This window comes from Mesoplodon bidens, assembly GCF_964165515.1.
Source record: "Mesoplodon bidens genome assembly, chromosome: 2".
Taxonomy (NCBI): domain Eukaryota; kingdom Metazoa; phylum Chordata; class Mammalia; order Artiodactyla; family Ziphiidae; genus Mesoplodon; species Mesoplodon bidens.
The window spans coordinates 48707127-48731553 of NC_138177.1; the positions used below are offsets into that span (position 1 = coordinate 48707127).

A 24427-nucleotide genomic window follows, 5' to 3' on the forward strand; every position below is an offset into this window, starting at 1 on the left:
TGCTGGGACCTCAATATGCAGTGCTAGCTTGAAGGCCCCTGCTCCCCTTGCCCTTGCTCCAAGAAAAGAGGCCAAAGCAAGGGCAGGGATTCCCCAAATCCAGGCAGCAGTGGTGGCACAACCAGGAAATTCCAAAGCCTATGTTGTGACAGGTGGCCCTTCACATGTAGGAGCAGCGGGACAGGCATCTTGCAGGGCACAGGCCCCCTGAGCCTGGTTTCTGTAGTTTACAGTTAGAGCTCTATTTTGTTATGGTTTTTAAATTTTTCAAGTCCTGCTCTATTTTCCTGGGCAGGTTTATGTTGGTGTTTACCCACCACAATTTTTTAAAAATGTAAGCGCACATGCCTTCTCCCTGCCACCACTGAACCTACCACCCTACCCCTGGCCCAGGACTGCCTCCTTGGAGCCCTCCAATCAAACCCTCCTCACCTGCTCCCAACCTTCACGCCCATGCGAGGTGCTGGGGGCTCAGCTGAGTGACCATTCTTCCATTGCAGGGACCCAAACTTGGCCTAGCATCCATCCTGGTCCCCCATGGCTGTGATTTGGCCTGTACCCAGCTCTATCAGAAAGGGGATGCTGAAAGCAGAAAACCTTCTTCCAAGGTTTAGCTGATTCTTTCCTCACTGCCTTGGCTGCAGCAGGAGCAGCAAAGGGACAGGTGTCTAGATGCTGGGCCGAGAGGGCTGACCTGGACTGGCACAGGAACTCACCTGTGCAGCTGGCGGCTGCAGCCCCTAAGCTTGCTTGAGGCAAGAGAGAACAACTAAGAGTCTTAGTTCTGTGGAGGCAGACAGAGCCCCTGGGAAACCCAGGAAGGGTTTTTCTAACTAGGAGAACTCAGCCTCAGGAAAACGTAAGCCCCGTGCAGGGAGAACTTGTTTGGGGGACACAGAGCTGGACTAAAATGGATGTTCCTGCAGGCCAAGACTCAGGCAGAGTGCTGATTAAGACTGAGTAAGACAGCAGGTGGCTTGAGGACACGCAGGCATGTGAAGGGGAACAGCCTGCTGATGACGTGGCTGCACAGGAGCTGGTGTGGAGGCAGAAGAAGAGGTCAGACAGCTTCTCAGAGTCCCTTCCTGCCCAAGAGGCCTGTCTTCTTCGCCGCCCGCATGGGCTGAGGCTTGCTCCTGCTGTGGTAACGACTCAATCCTGGATCTCTCCCCTCTCACACGCCAAGCCCCAGACAGGCAACCAAGGGGAAACAGCCACAAACCAGTACTTCACCCCACAGCTCAGTGGCCAGCAAGTGCCTGAGGACTAGGGACAGGCAGCGCTTCAGGGCTCGGGAGTCTCCGTTCTGCGTACGTTGGGGCTCAGCCTATAGAGCCCTTTGCCCCGGCCCTGGCTACTCGGCCCTGGTTGCTCCAACAGCCCAGATGTATACCTCACCCTCGGGGGGAGGGCAGCTCTCTTCAGATGGAGTCTCAGGGCCCAGCACGATTGGGTTACCTACTTTCATCCAGGGAATTAAATGATACAGGTGGTCCCAGGGAACAGGAGGGCCATGGGGTGGGGGGGCTCTTTTTGATAAAATGACAGGAGAGACGTCAGAAAAAACGTCTGCAAGGAGACCCTGGACTGAGTAATTGAGAGGCTTCTTCCTCTTGTAGGGACCTCTGAGAAATTTTGGCAGCTGTTTGTCTTGGGGTCTAGGGTAGGTGAAGACTGGAGGGGACGCTGCAAGTGTCCTTCAGGGCTGGGATTCTTGGAATCAAAAGGTGCTCAGCACAGGAAGAGTCTTGGAGCTCCTGCCCGCTGGGGCCCCTGCAGCATGCAGGGGGGAGTGACTGCAGTCACAGTCATTTACGGGGCAAGGCTCACCCCAGGCATTCTTTTTCCCAGCATACACTGCTGCCTCTTGGCAGTCGCAGGAGCCAGGCTAGTCTACTCTGGGCAAGAGCCCGAGCTGGCTCTAGAATGTTTCACTCCCTTCATCTCTTCCCCAGCTAGAGGACTGTGTGCTTCCTGATCTCAGAATACGACAGTCTACTGGGCTCCTCTGTAACGGAGGGATAGCAGTATCCTCAAACCTGGGTTTGAGGCATAGCTGTAGCTATTTCCATGGCTCAGACCTAACCTGAGCTTCATCCTGGAGATGAGCAAGGTTGCCAGAGAGGCTCCTGGAGTGGCATGAGGGATTAAATGGGCATTTTTAAGAAACTTCAAAGAGCTCTGTGGAAAGAGGTGCCTGGTAGCTGTATATATGGTCATAGGCTTTAGGAAGGCAGGACAATAAAGGGAAACTGGAGAGGAAAAAAAAAAAGGGTCTGATAGCTTTCCCCAGAGCCCTAGGAAGCCTCATGCCCTTAGATGGGGTGCACCCTGCTTTGGCCCCCAGTCTCCAACTGACCCACCCCCTCCAGGGCCTGCATAGCTTAGAAAAGCTCACAGCTGGGCAAGGGTTGGGGCTTCATTGGACCACTGACTTAACTCAGTTTTTGTTAAAATGGACCCGCTCCTGCTGACCTATTGTCTGTCTCTCTTACACTTCTTATAATGGTAGTTATTTATTGACTCTGGTAGCGGGCAGTTCTTAAATAAAGACGGTTTCTCAACCTGCTGAGGCAGCTGGCACCGGCTGTGGGTGTTTTTATCCTCAGACTAAAGAGTATCTCCTTGTCCTGTTCTCTAACCCTAGGCTTTTACCCAACACCTTCAGCCTTCACACAGTCACCTCTAAGGAAGTCACAACCCACGGTCCATATTGCTTCGTTCAGTCCTGGAAGGGGAGAAAAATTAGGCCAAGCAACTTTAAGGCAGGCCTCAGCAGAGCAGAGCAGGCATTCTCCTAGGCTGGCTGGCTTTACCTAACAGGATGGGCAGTAAACAGTGCTCATCTGATGGTACTGCTCCGAGCTTCCCTGATTTTTAAGACATTGGAGGTACAGGTTTCTCCCGTCCTCAAAAGTAGAGTGTTCCGGGCTTCCCTGGTGGCGCAGTGGTTGAGAGTCCGCCTGCCGATGCAGGGGACACGGGTTCGTGCCCCTATCCCGGAAGATCCCACATGCCGCGCAGCGGCTGGGCCCGCGAGCCATGGCCGCGGAGCCTGTGTGTCCGGAGCCTGTGCTCCGCAACGGGAGAGGCCACAGCAGTGAGAGGCCCGCGTACAGCAAAAAAAAAAAAAAAAAAAAAAAAAAAAGTAGAGTGTTCCTATGAAATCTTTCTTAAGCTGAAATGGTGTAAAGCAAAGAAGCAATTACCTTTTTTTTGAAACAGTGAAAATCCTTCAGATTTCTTTTCAGTTAGCAAAAACAGGTACTAACGTAGGTTTCTCGTAAAACCAAAGTAGTGGAAAGTGAACTTTCAAAAAGCGGGGGATACCTGTATTGACTCAACAGTACCAAAGGGAAGTCTTCTCCTTGTGGGGACATAGTGACCCCCACCTGGTGAGAAGGTGCCTCTAGCCTCTGTTCACAACAGCCAAAAGAATTAGAATTTCTAGTCACATTTTCCAGCTGCAACACTACCATGCATTCAACATTTATCACACCCTCTATTACACCTGAGATGCGTGATACACTTATGCAGTTGTGTAAGTGTTCAATTCTTTTGGTGCAAAGCAGGTCAGGCTCCGTGCTGACTGAGCCTGACAGCTTTCTTCAGGGAAGAGGGAAAGCAAGGTGAGCAGAGGCCCCACTACTCGGTGCTGAGCTTGTGCCCAGGGCCTGTTCAGCACAAGAAGCCCAGGCTGACAACGAGCCCCTGACGGGGCCACATAGATAGTGGTAGTTACCACACAGCCTCATCGGGAGCGCTGGCCACTCTGGAGCCCAAATCTTAGTCCAGGCAGCATCTCCTTGATCCTCCAGAGGCAGACCACATGCACAGAATTCAAAGAACTAAATTGGGTTTTGGTCTGCACTAACACATCTGAGGGAGTTTTGTTCTCTTCCCTGTTCAATCCCCTCACATCCTCAGAGTCAAAATTCAAGAGCCCAATGCACAGAGGGCTGTAAACCTAGAGCTGTACAGTATTCCATCCCCTGTTCGACTACCATCTTACAACAGTATGCTGGAGAAGTTATTTAGCTCTTCTTGGGTCTCAGTCTTTCCATCTGTAAAATGGGAAACACTGTACCCCTCAACCCTCCTCGGCAATGTAATATTAATGTTTTACAGTCCTCTCTCAAAGCAGAGCAAGCTCTCTCCTGACTGCTTCAGCAAAGTGTCCAAGTCTGAAGTAATGAGCTTCATTAGTGACATTTCCCAACTCATGCATGTCTGGTCCTTCACAGTTTACAGAGACGTTTTACTCACAGGATCTCATTTGATCCTCACAATCATGTGTTTCAAAGATAAGGCTCAGTTAGCTTGCTCCATTACACAGTCAATAGCAGGAACATGACAGGTCTTCTGAATAACATCCTGTCTGAGGTAGAGAGAATGGGTGAAAGGGTGTGTGGAAATTTTAAAATCTTTTCAAAATAAGAGCAATAGTTAAAGACTCCCTATGCATGAGTCTAAGCCAGTGGTTCTCAACCTTCGCTATATATGAGAATTATCTACAAAACTTCTGAAAAACAAAGATGCTTCTGAACTCATGATTTACATATACCTAGGACACTCAAACAGCCTAGAAGCAGTGACTCCCCAGTGGCAATGAGCACATCTAGCACCCAGACCATGGTTTCTAAATACTACTCCCCACACTAAAAGGAATAAGAGCCCCTTGGAGAAACAAGAGTCCCTCGGAGAATCTCCCTTGGAGATTCAGGTTTGGAGAAAGGAAAGTCCAAATGTGCATCTGAGGCATCTTGCTATAGCAAGGACATGCTCAAAGTCAAGTGGGACCACACCAAAAGGACAAAGGAGGGCTTCCCTGGTGGCGCAGTGGTTGAGAGTCTGCCTGCCGATGCAGGGGACGTGGGTTCGTGCCCCAGTCCAGGAGGATCCCACATGCCACGGAGAGGCTGGGCTCGTGAGCCATGGCCGCTGAGCCTGTGCGTCCATAGCCTGTGCTCCGCAACGGGAGAGGCCACAGCAGAGAGAGGCCCGTGTACAGCAAAAAAAAAAAAAAAGACAAAAGGACAAAGGAGTTGGCTTGAAGGGACTTCTGGCCAAAAGTGGGAACAATTTGAACATCAAAAATATGACAACAGTAATGGATTATACATAATTCACTGAATAAAAAAGAGAATTCATTGAAACGTCAGAAGAATAAAAAGAATAGTATTTCTTTACAGAAAAATGCAGGGTAATAAATACAAAAATGAATTTAAAGAATCCATCATTTTGCAATCCCCAGCATGTAATAATAAGGCAAAGACCATGAATGGATTCTAAAACGCCTGTGAACGTTTTTTAGAAACCAGATAATCACAAAGCATCACCCCACAGATTACAAAAGGAAAACATATACAGGTACACCACTGGAGAGATCTGGCAGTCACCACCTTACCCAAACGATCAAGCTTATCATCAACCATGGGTCACCCTGACATTGTGCCTCCCGAGGTCATGCAATAAGTACATAACATTTTCATTGGGCTCTTGTCAAAAATGTTTAAGATTCATTCCTCAGGAATCTAATCATGAGGAAATAATTGTGGGACACTATACAAGACAAACGGCCTCTTCAATATGAATGTCATGAAAAAAAAAAGTAGGGGATCTGTTGTAAAATAAGACTTAAGAGAAATAATAATCAAATGTAATACGTGGTGAACCTTCAGAGATCCATCGGTCATAATTTAAATTGAATTAGCATCCTCAGGTTAGGGCTGAGGAATCTTATTTTTCAAAAGCTCATTCGGGTGATTCAAACACACGGCCAGAGAAGATAACCACTGGTCCAAGTCTTTTTTCTGCCACTTCCTCTGTGCTGAGAAAAAAGTGAGGGTAAGAAATGCTAATTCTCTCATATAGAATTAGCTCAGCTGGTGGCCCAAGAGCAACTTCCCTGTTAATTCCACAAGCCAAGCCAATTATCTCACAGTCTGAATGGCCTCTGAAGGTCTTAAGATTGGATTTCCTGTTGAGGAAGGAAGGTACTAGTCCTCCGTTACGGGGCCTTGGCTGCTGTAAGAAACCTCCAGCAACACAAGCTTCAGGGCACTGAAAGAGCTAGAAGGACAGGAGCAGAGAGCAAGCCTAGGAACTGTTCAGGGGCAATCTACCAGCTGAAGAATCCAGTGTTTCACCAGGAATTCAACTTAGCACTGAGCACAAAGGCTTCACCTGGGAGGTATAGGGGTGCAAATAACTTATTAACGTTTAATGACTGTCTCTTACGTACCTGAGTCAGAAGTCATTACTAACACCCTCGGCTCTGCCACAAATGGGCATATGCCCCCAACAAGGCGATATGTTCAATGTCTATTCTAAAAACGCTGGTGTGAGTTTAACCCAAAACCAGACTGATTATGGGACAATTTAAACAACTGCAAGAAATTTTAAACTGAAGGGCAGAAAAGGTTAGGTTTCCATACAGCTACTGGGAATTGTTTTTATTGAAGAGGAAAAAAACACTTTCACTAGAAAAGCTATTATATCCTTCTACATGATTATACTGCTCAGAAGGGAGATCAAGGTAGGGAGGCATACAAGTTGTAAAGGGTAGAAAATGAATGCAAACTTGGAAGACAGAACTCTTCCCAGGAGCAGGGAGATGCCTGCAGTCAGGTTTCCTGGGTACCTAGTGGGCAGGGAAGATCTGGAAGAGATCCATCTGGGACACAGAGTTGAAGAATATTGCCCACAGCTACCATGATGTTGCCCCGCATCACAACCCCCACTCACTCCTTTGGTAGTGGAAGCCCTCCTCTTAGTTAATCCACAATCAGGTAGCCAGAAAACTCCCCTGAAAAGCTAGTTTGGCTTCCTGAGCAGCCAGCCCTTCCGCAGAAAGGTTTGTAAGGTCTCAAGGCTGGCACTGCTGTGGATCACCCTCAGCCCACCACACAGGGCAATGCTCACCAACACGCCACCAGTCACACCACTGGCAATTCCTATTCCCACAGCTATGGTCACCTTCTTTTTCCACGGTGGGCGCTGAGGCCTGGAATAGTTGTCGAGATTCACTTCCAGGCCCTCGTCTACTAACTTCTGATCCTCAGTAAGGGACTGATGGAAGTTCAGGTTCACCAAGTTAGGAGGAAGGACCCTCAGCCCAAAATAGAGCCTCTTAACAAGTCTCAAGTTTTTTAACAGCTGCACATCACACCGGTAGGTCCCAGAGTCATACTCCTGAGCAGACTGAAACTTTATAAAGTGGGAACTGGCTCGGAAGGGTTTGAAGACTTCATCATCAGTTGAGATGATACCCCGAGCAAGTCTCCAGGTGAATCGGAAAGCTTCCTGTCCAATCTCCAGGATGTCTGAACTCAGACAGCTCAGCTTAAATTCCTGCCCTATGAGAATGGTGAAATGGAGCATTCCACAGATCCAGTTGGTGAGACATTCCAAGCGCTGAGACTTACACTTCCTTCTCACTCCATCAGGGCCCACCTCACAGACGGTCTCCTCCTTATAGCCAAGGCCACAGGTGACAGTACAGGTCGTGGCATTGACAATAACTTTCCCCACAGCTTCTTGCAGTTTCTCAGGAATGGCCAGTGTTTTAGGTAAAGTCGCCACCAAAGGTAGATTGAAGGCCAACACCAGGTTCCCAAGGACGAAACTAGTGGCCAAAGCCTTCATGTCTTAGTAGGCATTTCACCACCCTCAGCCAACACCCGAGGGGTTCCAGCTAAATCCTCCACAACGTAATTTAATTCCTTTGATGTGAGATAGCCTTCAAAGTCAAAAGATATGATGTATGCATTGTCAATAAAACAATACAACTTAATAAAAGTCCAGTCCTTATTAACAGGTGAGGCCACAAGGCAGAAAAAATGTCACAAGGCTGCTGCTTTACTATCACTGCTTGTTAACGACCACCTTACCAGTCTTCATTCTTTTCCCATCCTTTTAATGAATTTAAATCCACCTCTTGGGAAACAAAGATGAAAAGACTTCAGAAGCTGAAGTGAATTTCCAAATTACCTCGATGCATTGTAAAGCTGTACCATTCCTCACCCTTTCCCCTCCCCTCCAAATTGTAGAATCTGAATTCAAAGGTTTCAAATACCAGCTAAATCTGCCCAAATAAGAAATCAAATACCAAGTCTAAAAAAAAAAAAGAGAGGATTAACTTGAATTAAGTTAGTATTAACTTTAAATGCTCCTAAACCTTCTATAAAAAGGATTAAGAACTCTGGACTGAGAGGCAAGTGACTTACCCTTCCTGAATTTGTTTCCTCCTTTGTAAATTAAGACCTCCTTGCCTATTTCAGGAAAGTCACTTTGAGCATCAAAAGTGATAAACTGTACATGAAAACACTTTGTAAGGTGTGTACGGAATTTTAAATAGAAATGAAAATTCATGAAGGCAAGGGCCAAACGGACTTTTAGAATCAATGCTTAGCAGCAAGACAGACGATGTTAAATGCAGCTCCTCTCCCACTTCTAGGCACTCTTCCTTCCCAAGGGTACCGAAGATATATTCTGGGGGAGAGGATACATAATTCTTCCTGCCTCTCAGCCCAGTCCCCCCACCCCAAAGAATGAGGAAGGAGCCCATCATTCACTTGGGTCAAAGTTGCTATGAAACATCTATGATGTCAAAAAAGATTCTCAGTCACATAACAGGATTAGTAAGTAGACACTCAGATTTGGAGATGATTAAAATCAAAGACTTAAATAGACTTTATGAAACATCTTATTCTTTAGGAGACAATAAGTATCGATGGATTTCAAGGCTATTTAATCTAGGGAGAAAAAGTGCTAATAAAGAGGAATTTATCTGTACTTACACTTTAAGAAAGATCCTTGGAAGGCAGGAACTTCCTGGCAAGCATTTTTGTAAGCTCCACAATGTCTCCTAGCACTGCAGCCTCTACAGAGTAGTTACACACTTACTGAGCTAAGGAACTGGAAGAGAAGTCATTCCTACATGATCCTTTTTTCACTCACTTTTTGCTTGAATTGTTTATCATCTTGTCCAAAGCAGGTATCTGGACTACCTGGCCACCCCTTAGCCCTTCCAGCTGTTATTTCTACACAGAGAAGATCTAACATCAACAAAGTAAGCTGCATTTTCTGTTGTACAGAGTGAAGTGGCCGGTGACTTTCAGAAGTGATCAGCGTCTACAAACACACACCTACACCTGTTCTTTAATAAACATCAGATTTTATTTACAAAGCATTAAAGCTTCAGCAAGAAGTACCCAAGGCTAAGTCTCATCTCGTACAAAACTACAGAACATTAGAAAACAAAACACTGGGGGGTGGGCAGATGACAAAAGGGAAAAAGAGAATATGCATATATTGTACAAATTGAGAAAATCAAACTGAAATAGACAGAAGGTTTTAGGAGCTGAAAAAAATTCCAAAAGCATAAATAATTATTAGGAGCTGCTGCCAGAGACACTCTGACAGGGCTGAAGTTGATTTTCTCAGTAGCCGGTTTAGGAGGTGGACAGAGCTTGAACATCCAAATGCTCAGGCAGAGGACACCCAGCTACTCTGCATGTGGAAATAAGGCAGAAACCTCTTGTATCACACAGTTTGCATACTACTGCACTGTACAGTACAAAGAGCAACAAAATGGCAATAACGTCTGCAAAACAAAAACATGTCTAGTGACCCACCTACCAATCTCAACCACTGGTCTAATATGAAATAGGAAATGAAATTCACAAAATGAGCATCTGAGGAAAAAGCAGTGGCATCTAAAAATATAGACATTTTGCCACTGACTCAGGGAGAGCTCTTGCTTCAACTACTGAACGTTTTGGTTCTAAAGATGGAATGGAAGAGGCTCTTGTTGATGTGTTCTACTTTGATTTCTATGCTAAAATCCAAAAGGTAATCACCTCGTTTGGCTACCTATCGGAGCAACCACCAACGGACAGAGATTTCCCAATAAGCACAGTGTTTCACTCTCCTTTGAAAATACTGTGAAAATGATGATCCAGATTAAGCACTTCCAGTCAGCTCAAAGCTCTACTCAAGAGAGGCTGGAGAGGCCCCTCCACACCTGGTTTCTTCACTCTGGATTTTCAGAGAATTTCAAACACCTAGTGTACACATCCATCCAATCTGCTACTTTTTATACAAAGAACAGCAAAAGCAAAAATTAAATTTTTTTTTTAAAAAAGCTAAGCAACCTTTCACAGAAAGGAAGTGACTGGAAACATGTAGGAAGGAAAAGGGGTGTGGATACAAGGAGGGGAAATGCAATGACTGATGGGAAGGACAGATGTCCACGAGCAATGATAAAATAAAAAGGTTCTTTGATTCTTTTTATTTGAACTGTGTTGTCTGTTGCTTTGATTTTGGACGGTTTTATTTTAGTCCTTGCATAGATTCCCCCACCCCCAGTAAAAAAGAAGCCCGCTGAGAGACACCTCGGTTTGTTTCTGGCTCTGGAAGCCAGTACAGGTAAAGCAATATAAACTACTGATGATTCTTTGCTGGAGACAAATGAACTAGCTATCTTCAAAAACCGTGATTAATGAGAATGAACCAACACTGGAGGGAAACATGCAATGAAAAGAATACAAAGAAAAACCTGACCCTCTTATAGCTCAACTTCTGGAGCAAAATGTTACAGTATGTGAAAAAAGAGAGGGCCTTTCTTATCTTTCTTTCCTTTTGGAAAATCTGAAATCTTTCCAGCACTTTCTTTTCTGCCCATCTTTGTAATACAATATGGAAATATAGGAGGTATCTGGTGAGTGGGCAAGTTTAAAAATGGAAGAAAGAATGTGCAACAGAAGTTTTTCTAGGATACAGGCAGCAAAATTTCAGATAAGAACAAGTCACTCAAGGACGTGCACTGTGGAAGAAAGGCAAGTAGGAAATAGGAAATGACAGGCCGAAATGATGCTGGGTACAGTAAAGACAGACGAGCAAAACAGGAATCTCTTCTCCAGCAACATAACAAGCATTAAAGTTTAAATGAGTCAAAACTCCTGTTTGATGTCTTCACAAATCCTCATTCCTGAGAGCCTATTTGGACTTATGCTTGAAAGGGAAGGGACATATATTCTTCTTCCATAATTCACTTCTTCATTCAAACATAAAACTCACTCCTTCCACCTCCTGGGTGGAAGACAGAGGCCTTTGTTTTAAATTAAAGTCAATCTCAAATGACTGACCACAGTGTCCAGAGGCCACACGATGGCAAAGTAGGGAAGAACCAAGAACTTCAAGGGCCTTCATAACAGTTCTGAGATCGCTCCCCCTGCTAAAGAGATGAGAAATAAAAAGATTTCTTTTAGCATCAACTTAGACCAGTTACTTTCAAGAACACAAATACGGATGCTGGATGATGCATTACAAGCACACATGGGCTAAGAACTTCCCCCCTTTAAGTTAAAACCAACTCCAACTCCCAATTACTCTTTACTGAAGCAACAAGTCATCCAAACCCCACCCCCTCCCTCAGTACTTTTCTCAGCACTGCCCCAAAGGGAGAAACAAAGGCAAAATGATCAGACTTCTACATATTTTCCAAGCTTCTAACCATTCTCCAAGGTGTTCACATATAATGCTTCATATTCCAAACGGTGCAGTAAGTGGAGGAAAGGAAATTCTGGGGTACTTCTGCCTCTTTCAATCTTTCACATACTAGACGAATGCGCCACTAAATGATTAACGGTGAGCAACAAACCCTTTTCCAAACACCCTTCTTCCTTAAATGATACTCTCAGCTCCTCAGAATCCCACATATGGTGAAATGTGAATGAAAACTACTGTCGGCATGTCTATGAGCCAACAACTGATCAATAAATAAAATCCTAAACAGTAAAATCAAACGAACACTTCCCTGATTACTCCATAGAAGCTGTTCAATCTCTGAGGGACATCCTTAAATGGGTTGCTGTGAAATATTAACTAGGAAGTGTAAAAAGAGAACAAGGTGAAGAAAGTCCTCCCAGTGTCATCTGGAATGGGGAAGAACATGCCACTTGAAGGTAAAATGGTTAAAAATAATTGCCCAAGTTGTTAAAAAAAAAAAAAAAAAAAAAAGGCGCCCATTTATAAACCTTGCTTTTAACCTGATGTTAAATAAGTTCAAGCACAGATGAAAACTGGCAATAAAAATAAATTCCAATTTGCCTGAGAAGAGACTGAAATTATGAGATACAAACTCTCCTGGATGCTACATGTTAAAAATCAAATTTAAACTTTATATAGTTCAGTAAGATAAAAAGTATATCTAAGCATCTGTTTTTCAGATCTTTCAACATAAAATGTAATAAGTAACCTCTTGAATTGATTTTTTTTTTTAAATCGTGAGATAAAAGAATCTACTCCACAGGACTCAGTAACAGGCCTTTAACACTTTAAGGCTAGTTTCTCTGATTGTTTCCACAGGTACTCTGACCAATCTAGTTTAACGGTTTAAAAATAGACAACATTGACATTTTAAGCCTAACTCATGAGAGGAAAAAGTGGCTTGCATTAATAATGGGCACTCAAGACGACTAATGAGCTACATTATTATACTGATTATCTGAGGTCAGTTAATGTTTTTTCTTTATCACTCTCTTTCCTGTGAACAGACCAAAAACAAAGCTTGTTGAGGCATCAGGCAACAAACCAATACCAGAGCAAGCAAGTCTGTGAGCAAGATAAGATACACAGAAACAGCAACAAAGCAGATCTCCAGGTTACTTAAAAATCTGCCCCAAGTATTATTTAGCCGCAACATGACAGAAATCTCCAATAATATAAAATTAAGAAAAATTCAGCTTATGGTAAAACAGCTGTTATTGGTACCTCCCCAAAGCAGCCAAGCCAGGGTGGCTTAAGAAAACACTTCATTTTCAAACATTACCTTAGTCAGCTAATAAGACCACACAGAATAAGAATACCCAACTAGCCATCTAAAAATATGATTTTAGCAGGAATTCATAAATTAGCCTTTGAGAGACTGATCATTTTTCAAAAAGGGGGGGGGGGAAGCCCCTACCAATCATTTAAAACAATCAGATTCAGCAAGTGAACAGAATATGGTTCAGAGGCCCAGGGTGGGGGGCCAGCACCAGGAGGGCAGTGGCGCAACCAAAGGCAGGGAAATCAGTGCAGGGCCTGTCAGCCCCCAGAAGTGGCACCTCTGCTCAGTTTGGCCTTTGCCACTCTCAACAGACCCAGGTGCCACCATTCCCTTCATGCCCACCATCCCACAAGGCCTTCAGACCACATAGGTGACAGACCACAACTTTGTCACACTTCCTACCGATGGTGTTTACTGCCAAGGAGCCCTACTTCTAGGGCAATCTTTGAGCAGTCACAGGGCAACTGGGACACTGGTGGTTCCGCTCACATCTCAAGTTTCGATCCTGAGGACTGTCCTCTGGAGAGTATCTAATAAGGTAACCAGGGGGAATCTGATAGATGGTGCTATGTCGATCTGGACTTTCTGAAAAGTCCCCAGCTCAGGGTTACCCTTAAGCTTCACTGATGGGTCCTCACTCATCACAGAAAGTGTGTCTTCGTGGATGTGGGTCCACTGGTACTGTTCAATACTGATGAGCTGTTTGATAGGGAAGAATTTTCTACAGCCTCAGGTTCCAGATGGCTAGATTACTTCTATTGGCGGTCTATGTGTCTTCCAACTGTCGCCTGAAATGCATAATCTCCTGTTGCAACATGCAACAGACTATAGCAGCTTTGTGAGGCCTATCAGGGCTTACTGAACAGTTTCTTCAGTAACTGATAAATTGCAGATATTAACAAACAGTTGGCATTTATCTAACTTGAGCAGTAGCCTACACCTACAATCTGCCTTCAAATGATTTGGCTCTAATGCAAAAGCAGGGCATTTGTGGGGAGGTCCACAAAGCACTGAATCTATAAATATACCCATCAGACTGAACTAATCTTTGAAGATGGTTCAGCCTCAGCCACTGAGGATCAGGATTCATTTCTTAATATCTGGTGGAAAATCCACAATGACAGCATGCTGCTTTTTATTGAAACTCTCCAAGGTGTGGAAGAACATGAGGCATAAGAGTTTTTATTACCTCAGAGGCCTGGGGGAGCCATGTGAAAATGAACAGCATGTGTCAGCCAGCCTCTGCCTGCTCTGGGCCCTCCAAGATGAAAATGGTATTGGATGAAGCGCCACCCTCGCCCAAAGAAACCCACACAAAAGGTATGACAGGTTGTCCTGAAACTGAGACTTCTAATGGCGCGCTATATGATACTCAGTTTCAGCACTCTCTCCCAGACTCGCAGCCTTCATAAAGATCCAAACCACACTGCAGCTAGTGGCTAAAAGCCCTTCTGAGGAAGTGTCAGGACTAAACCACAATGCCTTTTTGGAGGTTTTTTAATGATCCTGCTCCTCAGCACACTCGGGAGTTTGATCTGGCCATTTCAGTTTTGGAGATTTCCATTCAGGAAAAGGCCAAGGAACCAAGGCCAAGAGAAGGAGAAAATGGGAAGAAGGAAGTATAGATTACACGGGGAAGTATACGATGCAGACAATCATCAGAAGTTGGTAAAATGTTTGCAGTAATCTAGACAGTTGTTTTGTCTGTGTGTTATCAGAAAGCATATCATCATCCTGGCCTTGTTATGTAAAAGTCTCCTCTAGTCCTTTCAAAGGGTGAAGCCGTTAAAATAGCTGCCTCCATTTAAGGCTGACCAACTCAAGTCCCTGATAACAATAGTGAAGAAAATAAAAATCCAGTCTGAAGCACCCTGCTGTTTCAAGACACAAGTTCTAGCCTTTAACGAGGTCAGTACCTTTTTTAACCTTGTCAGCTAAGTGAGTGGGAATAAACTTCTAATAGGCCATTGATAATGATATCCAGTCTTGCTAGAAGGAGTTTTGAAATGCTGACATGTACAAACACTATGTATTTTACACATAGATCAAAATTTCAATGCAGCATTTTGAAAACTTCAGGGAATAAAAAGGCCCATTCCTTTACGGCTAAGTAAACTTTCTAACATCTCATTTAGATGTTTTTGAAGCATAGCTAAAAAATACCACTGCTGTTATACTCTAAGCTGTAAAATATAACAGTACTTCATGGCACCTTTGACAAAAACCCAATTTGAGAAATGCCAAAAATATTTAGTAACTGTTAGTGACCATATCAGCTATAATTAAAAGTTGAAATCACTGTATTATAGAGAGAAAATTTTAGTTTTTAAAAACTTCAAATGGTTTATTTGCCATACGCTTAGTATTAAAAAGCAAATGATTAATTACAGATAGATTCTGAAGATGCTGGGAAAGTATGTCTTAGAGTATTTCAATTAATTCAATATGTTTGCCTACATTTGAAATCACCCTGAAGCATTTCAGCTCTTGGGGCCAGGGAAATCTATTTGAACTTTAAATTGTTTCTTCTATAGTGGCATCCGCTTATGCAAGAAGTGGGTTATGGAAGGATGGTTTTTATTTACATTAGTCAATTACTGACATGCAATCTTTGCTGGCAATGCCCATATAACTCTTCCAGGCTATTTTAAAAAATATTCAGACATGGCCCTAAGTGGACTGAATGTGGAGGTGGTAACTGATTATCAGTGGAGTACCATAAATATTGTTGCTGGGAAAAAAAATGCTAGTGCTCCAATGGTATGGTGTTGGACTATGAAAGTCTAAATCTAGTGAACTTGAGGGGGAATACTCAAAATGATGAGTAATTGAGTCTGTTTCAGCTTCTCTGCAGAAGAGAATTCATGTTCACAATGATTAACTGGCTTAAGGAACTCTGTTTTGCATATCATCACATTTGGATTAACACAATTAAAATTTTAAAGTGGGGGAAAAAAACCCCTAAACACAAACACTGATATTTTGTTAGTCCTGCCTCTGAATCTACTGACCTAGCCACAGAAAACTGAGAGTAATGTATTAACTAAAGCAGTGCCTAAATATAAAACAAAACAAAAAGTTTCCAAAACCCAACAATATTTGAGCAGAAATGAACTTGAGTTTGCTTACTATTTTCCAAACAAAAGACCATTTAGCCTAGATTCACAAGTATTTGACTGGAAATTGAAACTGTTCTCCATCCTCCAATAAAAATCCCTCAGTTATACAGAAGTGAGAAAACAGTAAGTTTCAAGAGGCTTAGGTATTAAGAAGCTACAAAGTTTGTCTTTTTGGTAATCTCCTGTTTGAAAAAACAAAACACCTCATCTTCTTCCTTAACATGATGGTACTACTAACAACTCCATCATTGCTTCTAGACTACTGAAAGAGAGAAAAACACCACCTCTGGGATTTGAACAATTTGAAGAGAGAGAGAAAAAAAGATGCTACAGTTAAATAGTCAAGGGCTGTATAAAGAAGCTCATATTTCTGGTTATCTGTCTGGATCTTTCATTTGAGACAAAACAAAAAACCTAGGAGCAAACACAGATTAAAAAAATGAATTAAACCAGGGGTTCTTACCCTTTTTCAGGTCATAGATTCCTACAGGAATCCAGTGAAATGCACAGGCATCTTCCCCCCCAAAATATTCATACAATATTTTGCATAAGACCAAGGGAATGGAGATCCCCTGAAACCTGGTTATAGACCCAAGTTTAAGAGCCACTGAATTAATAAGTCAAATCTGGTTTAGCCTGCCCTCGGCAGTAGTTTAAAACTCAGAGAATATCTGCAACTGGGGAAAAGGAGGGAAGGAAGGAAAAAATGCTGCAGTTAAATGGAGTCAGGGGCTGTACAAAGCAAGGCCACGAAGCAAGCCAGACAGTGCTCCCAATGTGTCCTTACCTGTCAAGGGCTGGCTGAGCTCCGCCTGCACTTTACCCTTCGCTGATCCTTCCAGAGGTAAACCTCTGTCCCCTTTGTAGAGTTTCGGTTTAAATGGAGAATCTTTCTCTTTACCTTTTGATCCTTTAGGCCGGCCTGCTTGCTTCTTCTTGGATTTGCCATCCCCCTTCACACCCAGTAGTGGATGGACTTCTGTAAACGGACAGATAGGCACAGAAAGAAATCCACACATCACCCCAACTGAGCGTGTGCCATGCCACCTATCCATGAGCAAAGAATTCTGCTCTTGTATCTCAGGTCCACTAATACAAGAAGAAAAGTGTGTTTTGTTTATTAATTATAAACTATAGAAGAGTGGCCATTAAATGAGAAATAGCTCCTTGGCCACATGGCCTATGTGGTTCATACGAAGCCACAGCAGCTCTAAATGGAAAAGGTAGCTCAAAGACACACTGATACTTTATCACACAAGCCACAACAGGAACACACATGTGCACACTGGCATGTGAGAGCAGAAAGGGAATGGGCTTTGGTACGCGACAGACCAGGGTAAGAATCCAGACTCAACCATGTAATTAAAAAGGCTTCTAGAGTCAGACTGTAAAAGTAGGTAGGAAGAATTAAGGTTGTCCAAGTCTGACTAGTACTTTACTACCTAATAAGAATCTTGGGGGAGAGGTAGGGTATTTAAACAAACTGAGCTAGATGTCAGAAGACTTAAAGTATGTCATCTTAGGCAAAGTACTGAGGGCAGAATCTCCCCATTTTAAAGGAGAAGTGAAAGCAGATGAAATTATTACAAAGTTGTAAAGCACTATAAAAAAGACTCATGGGAAAATTCCTTTAAGGGAAAATCACCAAACAGGAAATTACCAGACGGTGCTGGAGAGTGGCGTCTGTCAGGTGAGGGAGAGAAAATGTGGCTCTTACCATCATTTGGTACTCCTTGCAGTTCAATATTGGTTGTTTTGGGTTTCTTCTTAGGTGGCTGGGACCCATCTGTTGAAGACTGCCTCTTCTTCTCTGAACTAGCCCCTTCGTCCATCAAGGAGGTTTGGACTGCATCCGGTGGGGGGCCATAAGGATTTTCTTCTGGGTCTTCTACCTCAGGGGCAATGGGTAAATATAATAGAGCCTTTGAATCTTCCAGCTCTTCATCACTATTTGGAACAGGATCAGAAAAGGGATAGGAAAAAAGAGGAGAAAGTTGCTTAAACCATGAACCCTTCCTCTAGGGCAGAATCATCTAACCATAAGCAACAGGTATGGATCTAAAATTTCAAGAAAGCCAAAACAAATAAAAAGAAATCAGACAGGGGCTTCCCTGGTGGCACAGTGGTTAAGAATCCACCTACCAATGCAGGGGACACAGGTTCGAGCCCTGGTCCGGGAAGATCCCACATGCCGCACAGCAACTAAGCCCGTGCGCCACAACTACTGAGCCTGCGCTCTAGAGCCCGCGAGCCACAACTACTGAAGCCCATGCACCTAGAGCCCCGTGCTCCACAACAAGAGAAGCCACTGCAACGAGAAGCCCGCGCACCGCAACGAAGAGTAGCCCCCGCTCACCGCCACTAGAGAAAGCCCGCGCGCAGCAACGAAGACCCAACGCAGCCAAAAATAAATAAATTTTTAAAAAAGGAAATCAGACAACACGATTAATAAAATCAGTAGTAAAAATAAATGGCATAAACAAATTATTTCACTTTCTTAAGATTTTTCTATCAAGGGAGAAGGGAAGGGATTTCTTGCGCACCAAAGGACTTATCTGAGGTCAAAGGCAGATAGATGGGCCTGAAGGAAGAGCCGGGGAACTGAGCAGCACAACCAGAGACTGAGGAGGAGGAGCACCCCAGGCCCAGCCTTCAGCGGCAGCTCACCTGCTACAGAAGGCGGCAATAGGGTCCACACTGGTGACATCCACTTCCTCATCCTCTGCAGCATCAGCCCCTGCAGGACAAAAACACAGCAGAGGTGTGAGAAGTAGAAAACTGCTTTTTACATATAGCTTATGGTTTTCATAAACTGAAATCCAGGAGAAACAAAGAAGGAAAACGAAACAGTTCGTTTTACTTAGTTGTTCTGCAAATATTTACTGAATTTCCACCACACGCTAGGCACTGGGAATAGAGCAATGCCCTAGAAAGTTGGGAACGGTTCTTCAATAAAAATTTTAGAAGTCTAATTGGGGAGACACATTCACACAGATAATTTCTGTTCCATACAGTAAGTGCTACAGTAAAGGTATGTGCAATGTGCCAAGGAGATGGGAAGGAGAAATAACTTCTGTGGAAGTTTGGGAAGGCTTCGTACAACACAGTCCAATAACACTAATACAATCCAGAATATACTGCAGCCCTGACGGTCTTCCTAAGACACAGGAGGCATGTAAGTTATCTAATATCACAAAAGTGAGGACCAGCACTTTCAAGCTGGAGAGAACTAATTTCAATCCCAATTCCCGATTCCTGACACCATCAAGTGGCCCAGCAGTCAATGACCCGTGGCATTAATTACTCAAGCTGACAGTGCCAACTGGGCACATTAAGCATTCATACACACAAACCCCTGCCAGAAGCAAAGCCCTGTGTTTAGACAATGATGGGGCTATAAAGTGAAATCTTTATTCTCAAGTAACTTCCCATCTAGAAGTTCAGAAGCCAAGAGATAAAAATAACAATGATCACGATCATAATCATAGTAGAAGAGAACGTCTGAATTCTCATTATGGCCTAGACACTATAGTGAGCCCTTTACATGAATTATCTCATTTATTCCCCACAACCCTAAAAGGCAGGTACTACTGTTATCCTTATTTTACAGAAAAGGAAGTTTAGGTTTAAAGAATAAGTATTCTGCCCAAGGCAGTCTGACTCCAGAGCCCATGCTCTTTACCTTCATCTTACTGACAAAGGAGTGACAATACCCAAACAGCAGCTGAGCACCCAGCGTGTGTGGGTGGCTTTGTTAGGTGCCCCATGCAAATCCTCATTTAATCATCTGCAATTAGTCAGGAAATACAAAGTGAGATGTTAAGAGAGCTGCTTGAGCCCTAGTAATGCCCATGTAAGCCCTGAGTCAATGCCTTACAAATAAATATTCTAAGAACACTGTCAAAACTGTGTAAACTTAGGGAAAAAAATTAGACTAAGTGCTGAAGTGAATTTTCAACACAAATTAAGAATGAGTACTGAGTAAAACAATCATTTTTCCTTTGGGAAATACTACCTGCAACTGAGAAATATTACCTGTCTGTTCAGGCTCACTCTTATCTTCATCTTCAATATCAAACTCTGATTCCCTTTCTTCATATTCTACATTTTCATCCAATTCTTTGAAGTCTGGCGCAAATGCACTCCAATTTTCCTATGCCACAAACAAAACATACTACTTAACTGTATGAGAAAGCAGCGGTCTGTAACCTAGACATTAATGATATAAATAAAAGGATTGACCATGAATAAGACTCAAAATTCTGAGATCAAATTTGGCAGATAATAAAAATTAGGTATCTACAGTTTTATTACCTTAAGGCATTTCCTATCTTGAACATTCCATGTTATTAACTGTAGTCCTTTCATAAATAACTGCCTTCTTTAATCTTATTAAGATGTAATTCTGAGGTAAAGTGTTAAGTTTTCTTATGAGTACACTGATTACAAATATAATTAAAGGTGTTCAAAATAAAACCAAGATGTAAAACAGAAGCTAACTGAGCTGAAAATAAGAAAAGCACAAGAAAACTCTACCTCAGATGAGCAACAGAAAAATGTACCAGGAAGTACACTAGATTTTCTCCCTGAAAACAGAGCTGGTAAATTGATTTTGGACCAAGACCTTACCATTAAAATAAAGCAAAACTAGATGCACTGAACTATTTAATTAGAAGAATCATATGGAAAAGAAAGTATATAAGGTAATTTTGGGCTTACTATTTGTAAAGTTCTTTGATAAAAGGAAAGGGTATCTAGCTTCAAAGCAGTTAAACCAGAAAAATACTTACTACTTGATTTTGTGCCCAGATAGATACCACTCCACTAGAAATGGATGCTATGATGGGTCGAACAGGATGCCACTAAATTTTAATGAAGCAAAGAAAAATCAATTCTAAGAATGAATCCAAGATTTTCTGTATTACATAAGTAACAACAGCAACCTCTCATCCTACTCACAGCTACATCCAAGAGGAGTTCTCCTCTTGTCCCATGGAGAATCTTCACAAGGTTGCCAATACTCTTCTCCCAGATGTACAGGGCATGCTGCCGGGCTGACCCTGCCACTATGTATTCCCCATCGCCAGAGAAACAACATTTCTTCCATGGGGTCCTAAAGGACAAAGAAAGTACCCAAATAGAACCGGAACCTGACCCCAGGCCATGAATTAGCACATATTTTTCTAGGTTGTGATACACACCTATTCACCAAGTCCTGCAATTTCTGCATGGGTTCAGGCTCTCCATCTCTTCCACAGGTTAAGATTTCTCTACCATCATAAACTCTGATTATTCGATCTGCTGTGTTAATTAAAAAGCAACTACAGAAAGGATAAAAAAAAATCAACACCAGAGGTCAGAATCTGTTCCTGTTAACATTTTCCATGGCTACCAGTTACTTAGAACAGTACCATAAGACAACTAGCAAATCAAGGAGAGACTGAGTGAAAATCTAAGTAATAGACTAGACTACTTATGTATCTACTTGTCACCTTCCAAGCCAAAATATAACGTGGAGTGAGAAAATGCTTTACTTCCCTTCCTGTGTAATCCCTAAACCCTAGATGCACAAACTAATCAGCAGTATTTGACTAAAATCCAAAACCTCTAAATTGAAACCAGTTTCCTGAATTCACAAGCTTACAGTTAAATATATATAAATACTTCATTCCTCTGGCCTGCTTTATATACAATATATTCTTAATGAGTTAATAAACTAAATATATCATTCTGGATTGCCCAATTTTTTACTGTGATAACACTGAGTGTTGGAAACCTGTCTAAAATACAAGTTATTTTACCACCTTCTTACAGACCTCACTAACTGTCTCTTGCTTCAAGAGAATTTGAACATGAATGTCCTCTAAGTATGTATGGTGGTTCCCATACAAAATAGGATGACTGTTACTTCTCTTACTGACAACCTATTTTCTTCTTGTGTCTGTTGATACATAAATCTACTTCTAGCTGGGTAATCAAACTTATAAGAAAAACATCTGCAATTAAAAGGGTAAATAAATAGGTTTTATGTAAGTAAAGTGCATATTCAGTTACTATGTGAATTTGTGATATCAATTCTGATTATAATATACCAGCTCATCTTTACCCAGTGCTTACCATATGCCAGGCATTTTGGTTCTATGCACAGACCACTCAGACATCTTTTCTGTAAAGGAACTGCCTGTTAACCTCCCGATAAGATGTGACTGCTGGCTCAAAGCAGTAAATCTTATAAACTTAAGAACCAGAGAGTGACAGTTTCTATAACTATTTTTTAAGTAAACTTAAAAGAAAATTAAGTATAATATACACAAAAACTGTGAATCTCAATGTATTTTTGCATTCTACTCACTTTTAAAACTGTCTCTAAAAAGACAGGTCTCACTTACCTGCCCTTCCGAGCAAACTCTATTGACTTAATGGCTGTGGTATTGCTTGTTCCAGTTGTTACTCTGAAGGAAGCAACAAGATCCTGAGAATCTGTTTTTAGGACCAAAATCTAAAGTTTAAAAGAGAAAAATAATAAGTATTCTGATAACTTACAGTAATTAGATTTGGCTTCTGTTTCTAAAACTGGGCAAAGACTGGGTGAAAATATTAATATAAATATCTCTATTCCCATGTATTCAACTTGATGAACTGCTATTGCCTTTTACCTCTTCAATTAAAGGACACTGTCTTAATCTATTGTTAAAAGATAATGTTTAACATTATCCAGAGTCAAAAAGTAGAAGCAACCCAAGTATCCATCAACAGATAAACAAAATGTGACACATACATACAATGGAATATTATTCAGACTTGAAAAGAAAGGAAATTCTGACACATGCTACAACATGAATGAACCTTAAGGACATTATGCTAAGTGAAGTAAGCCCGTCACAAAACAACCAAATACTGGATGAGTCCATTTATACAGGTAGTAGAATAGCCAAATTCATAAAGATAGAAAGTAGAATGATGGTTTCCAAGGGGTGAAAGGGAGTAGGAAATAGCAAGTTATTATTTAATAAGTACAAGGTCAGTGCAAGATGAAAAGAGCTCTGGAGATAAACGATGGTGATGACTGCACGACAATGTGAACGTACTTTACACCACTGAACTGTACACTTAAGAATGGTTAAGACGGTAAATTTCGTTAACTGCATTTTACCACAATAAAAAAAAAAATCTGCCACTCTCTAAAGCAGCCATGAAACTGTACTAGCCCATACGTCCCAGTCAAAAAAAAAAAATCAAAGTGCACTGGAACTCAAACTCTAATAAGCTTGAAAAGGACCCTAAAGCTCACCTAATCCAACTTCTTACTACACAAAACTATAGATTAAGCTAGCCTAAGTTATACAATATTTGCAGACCAAGATATCAGACATTTTATCAGCAGTATTCCATTGATGATATGATTTTTAAATTTTATAATTTAGTAATGGCCTTTCATTACTAGCATCCAGTAAAGGCCCCCCATCCTTCTCTAGGTCAAATAACCTCTGACTGCTCTAAATCCAAAGAACAGAAATTATTAAGGCACGAGAGAAAAATAGGCTATATTTACCACAGGCAGGAGGCATGCTTAGTCAAGGGATAAAAGAAATTTCAAAGAAAGAACAAGCAAACATGAAATGAGCCAATGCACAGGATGACTGATGCATACTTCACCAGCTTCTAAGCTTCTACGCTTACCTTGCCTTTTGCATTTCCTGTATAGATATATTCTCCTCGCCTATCAAAAGATGCAACCACGTTCAAATCAGAGTCATCGTCTACGGGCAGAACAACATGTTTGGAATCTGAAAGGGTCAACATGACAGGAGCAGATTTCATGGGACACACGAGAACCTTGTTCCTGTTTAAAAATATGAATAGTACATTGGCTGTTGCTATGATATCAGAAGGCTGACTCTCTTCTCTTTTCTGTAATTCCTATCTACTACCTCATCAACTCTCCCAGCCCAAGCATATTTAAAATAGTGAAAAAGCCTAAACTCTAAATTCCTAAGAATAGGGAAATGACTGAGTAAAGTTATGAGATCTTACCTTGACAAGATAAAATGTAATTATTAAAAATAAATATGAAGATGTAGCAAACTGGTAAAATATGTATGAAATAAAGTGAAAGGCAAAATACCAATTAAAACTATGTAAAAATACGTATCTGTGTACATCTAATAGACAAATGCTTTGTGAGCTAGTAAGTGCTTTGTGAGTTATGAAGCACTATACAATAAGCTTTATACTTAAAGAGAACTTGACTAAAAGAAAACCTAGAGAAATGAAAATAGTTATATCTCAGTAATAGAATGATGGGTAACTCTTTTTCTTAAATATAGTTTTCATAATGAACTGTTTCCCCTACTAAAGAAATTCAAGTTGGAGGAAAACCCCAGGTAAAGAACAGTTATTATACTTATTTCTACCTTTGCCCATTTCTGAAGTCTTAATTAATATAGGCCAGTTTTTAATTATATACTACAAC

The 24427-nt window shown here is 42.0% G+C and overlaps 2 protein-coding genes across 4 annotated transcripts in view; both read right to left on the reverse strand.

Moving 5' to 3' along the window:
• Positions 1-6417: 6417 nt before the first annotated feature.
• Positions 6418-9018, reverse strand: TMEM81 (transmembrane protein 81). Its single transcript, XM_081224637.1, has one exon. The coding sequence runs from the start codon at positions 7645-7647 to the stop codon at positions 6817-6819; it is 831 nt and encodes a 276-aa protein (XP_081080763.1). The 5' UTR covers positions 7648-9018; the 3' UTR covers positions 6418-6816.
• Positions 9019-9203: 185 nt separating this feature from the next.
• Positions 9204-24427, reverse strand: part of RBBP5 (RB binding protein 5, histone lysine methyltransferase complex subunit) — a 36680-nt gene continuing 21456 nt past the window's right edge. Inside the window, exons 5-14 of one of the 3 annotated variants that reach the window (XM_081224635.1) lie at positions 23635-23797; positions 22344-22453; positions 21156-21275; positions 20914-21067; positions 20745-20816; positions 19990-20107; positions 18622-18691; positions 17672-17901; positions 16742-16933; positions 9204-11239 (exon numbers count right to left, since the gene is read on the reverse strand). In XM_081224635.1, coding sequence (XP_081080761.1) covers positions 11211-11239; positions 16742-16933; positions 17672-17901; positions 18622-18691; positions 19990-20107; positions 20745-20816; positions 20914-21067; positions 21156-21275; positions 22344-22453; positions 23635-23797 — 1258 coding nt within the window. In that variant the 3' untranslated portion in view covers positions 9204-11210. Of the gene's footprint in view, positions 11240-15173; positions 16934-17671; positions 17902-18621; positions 18692-19989; positions 20108-20744; positions 20817-20913; positions 21068-21155; positions 21276-22343; positions 22454-23634; positions 23798-24427 lie in introns of those variants that run through there. The other 2 variants (XM_081224636.1, XM_081224634.1) reach the window with 2 other exon arrangements.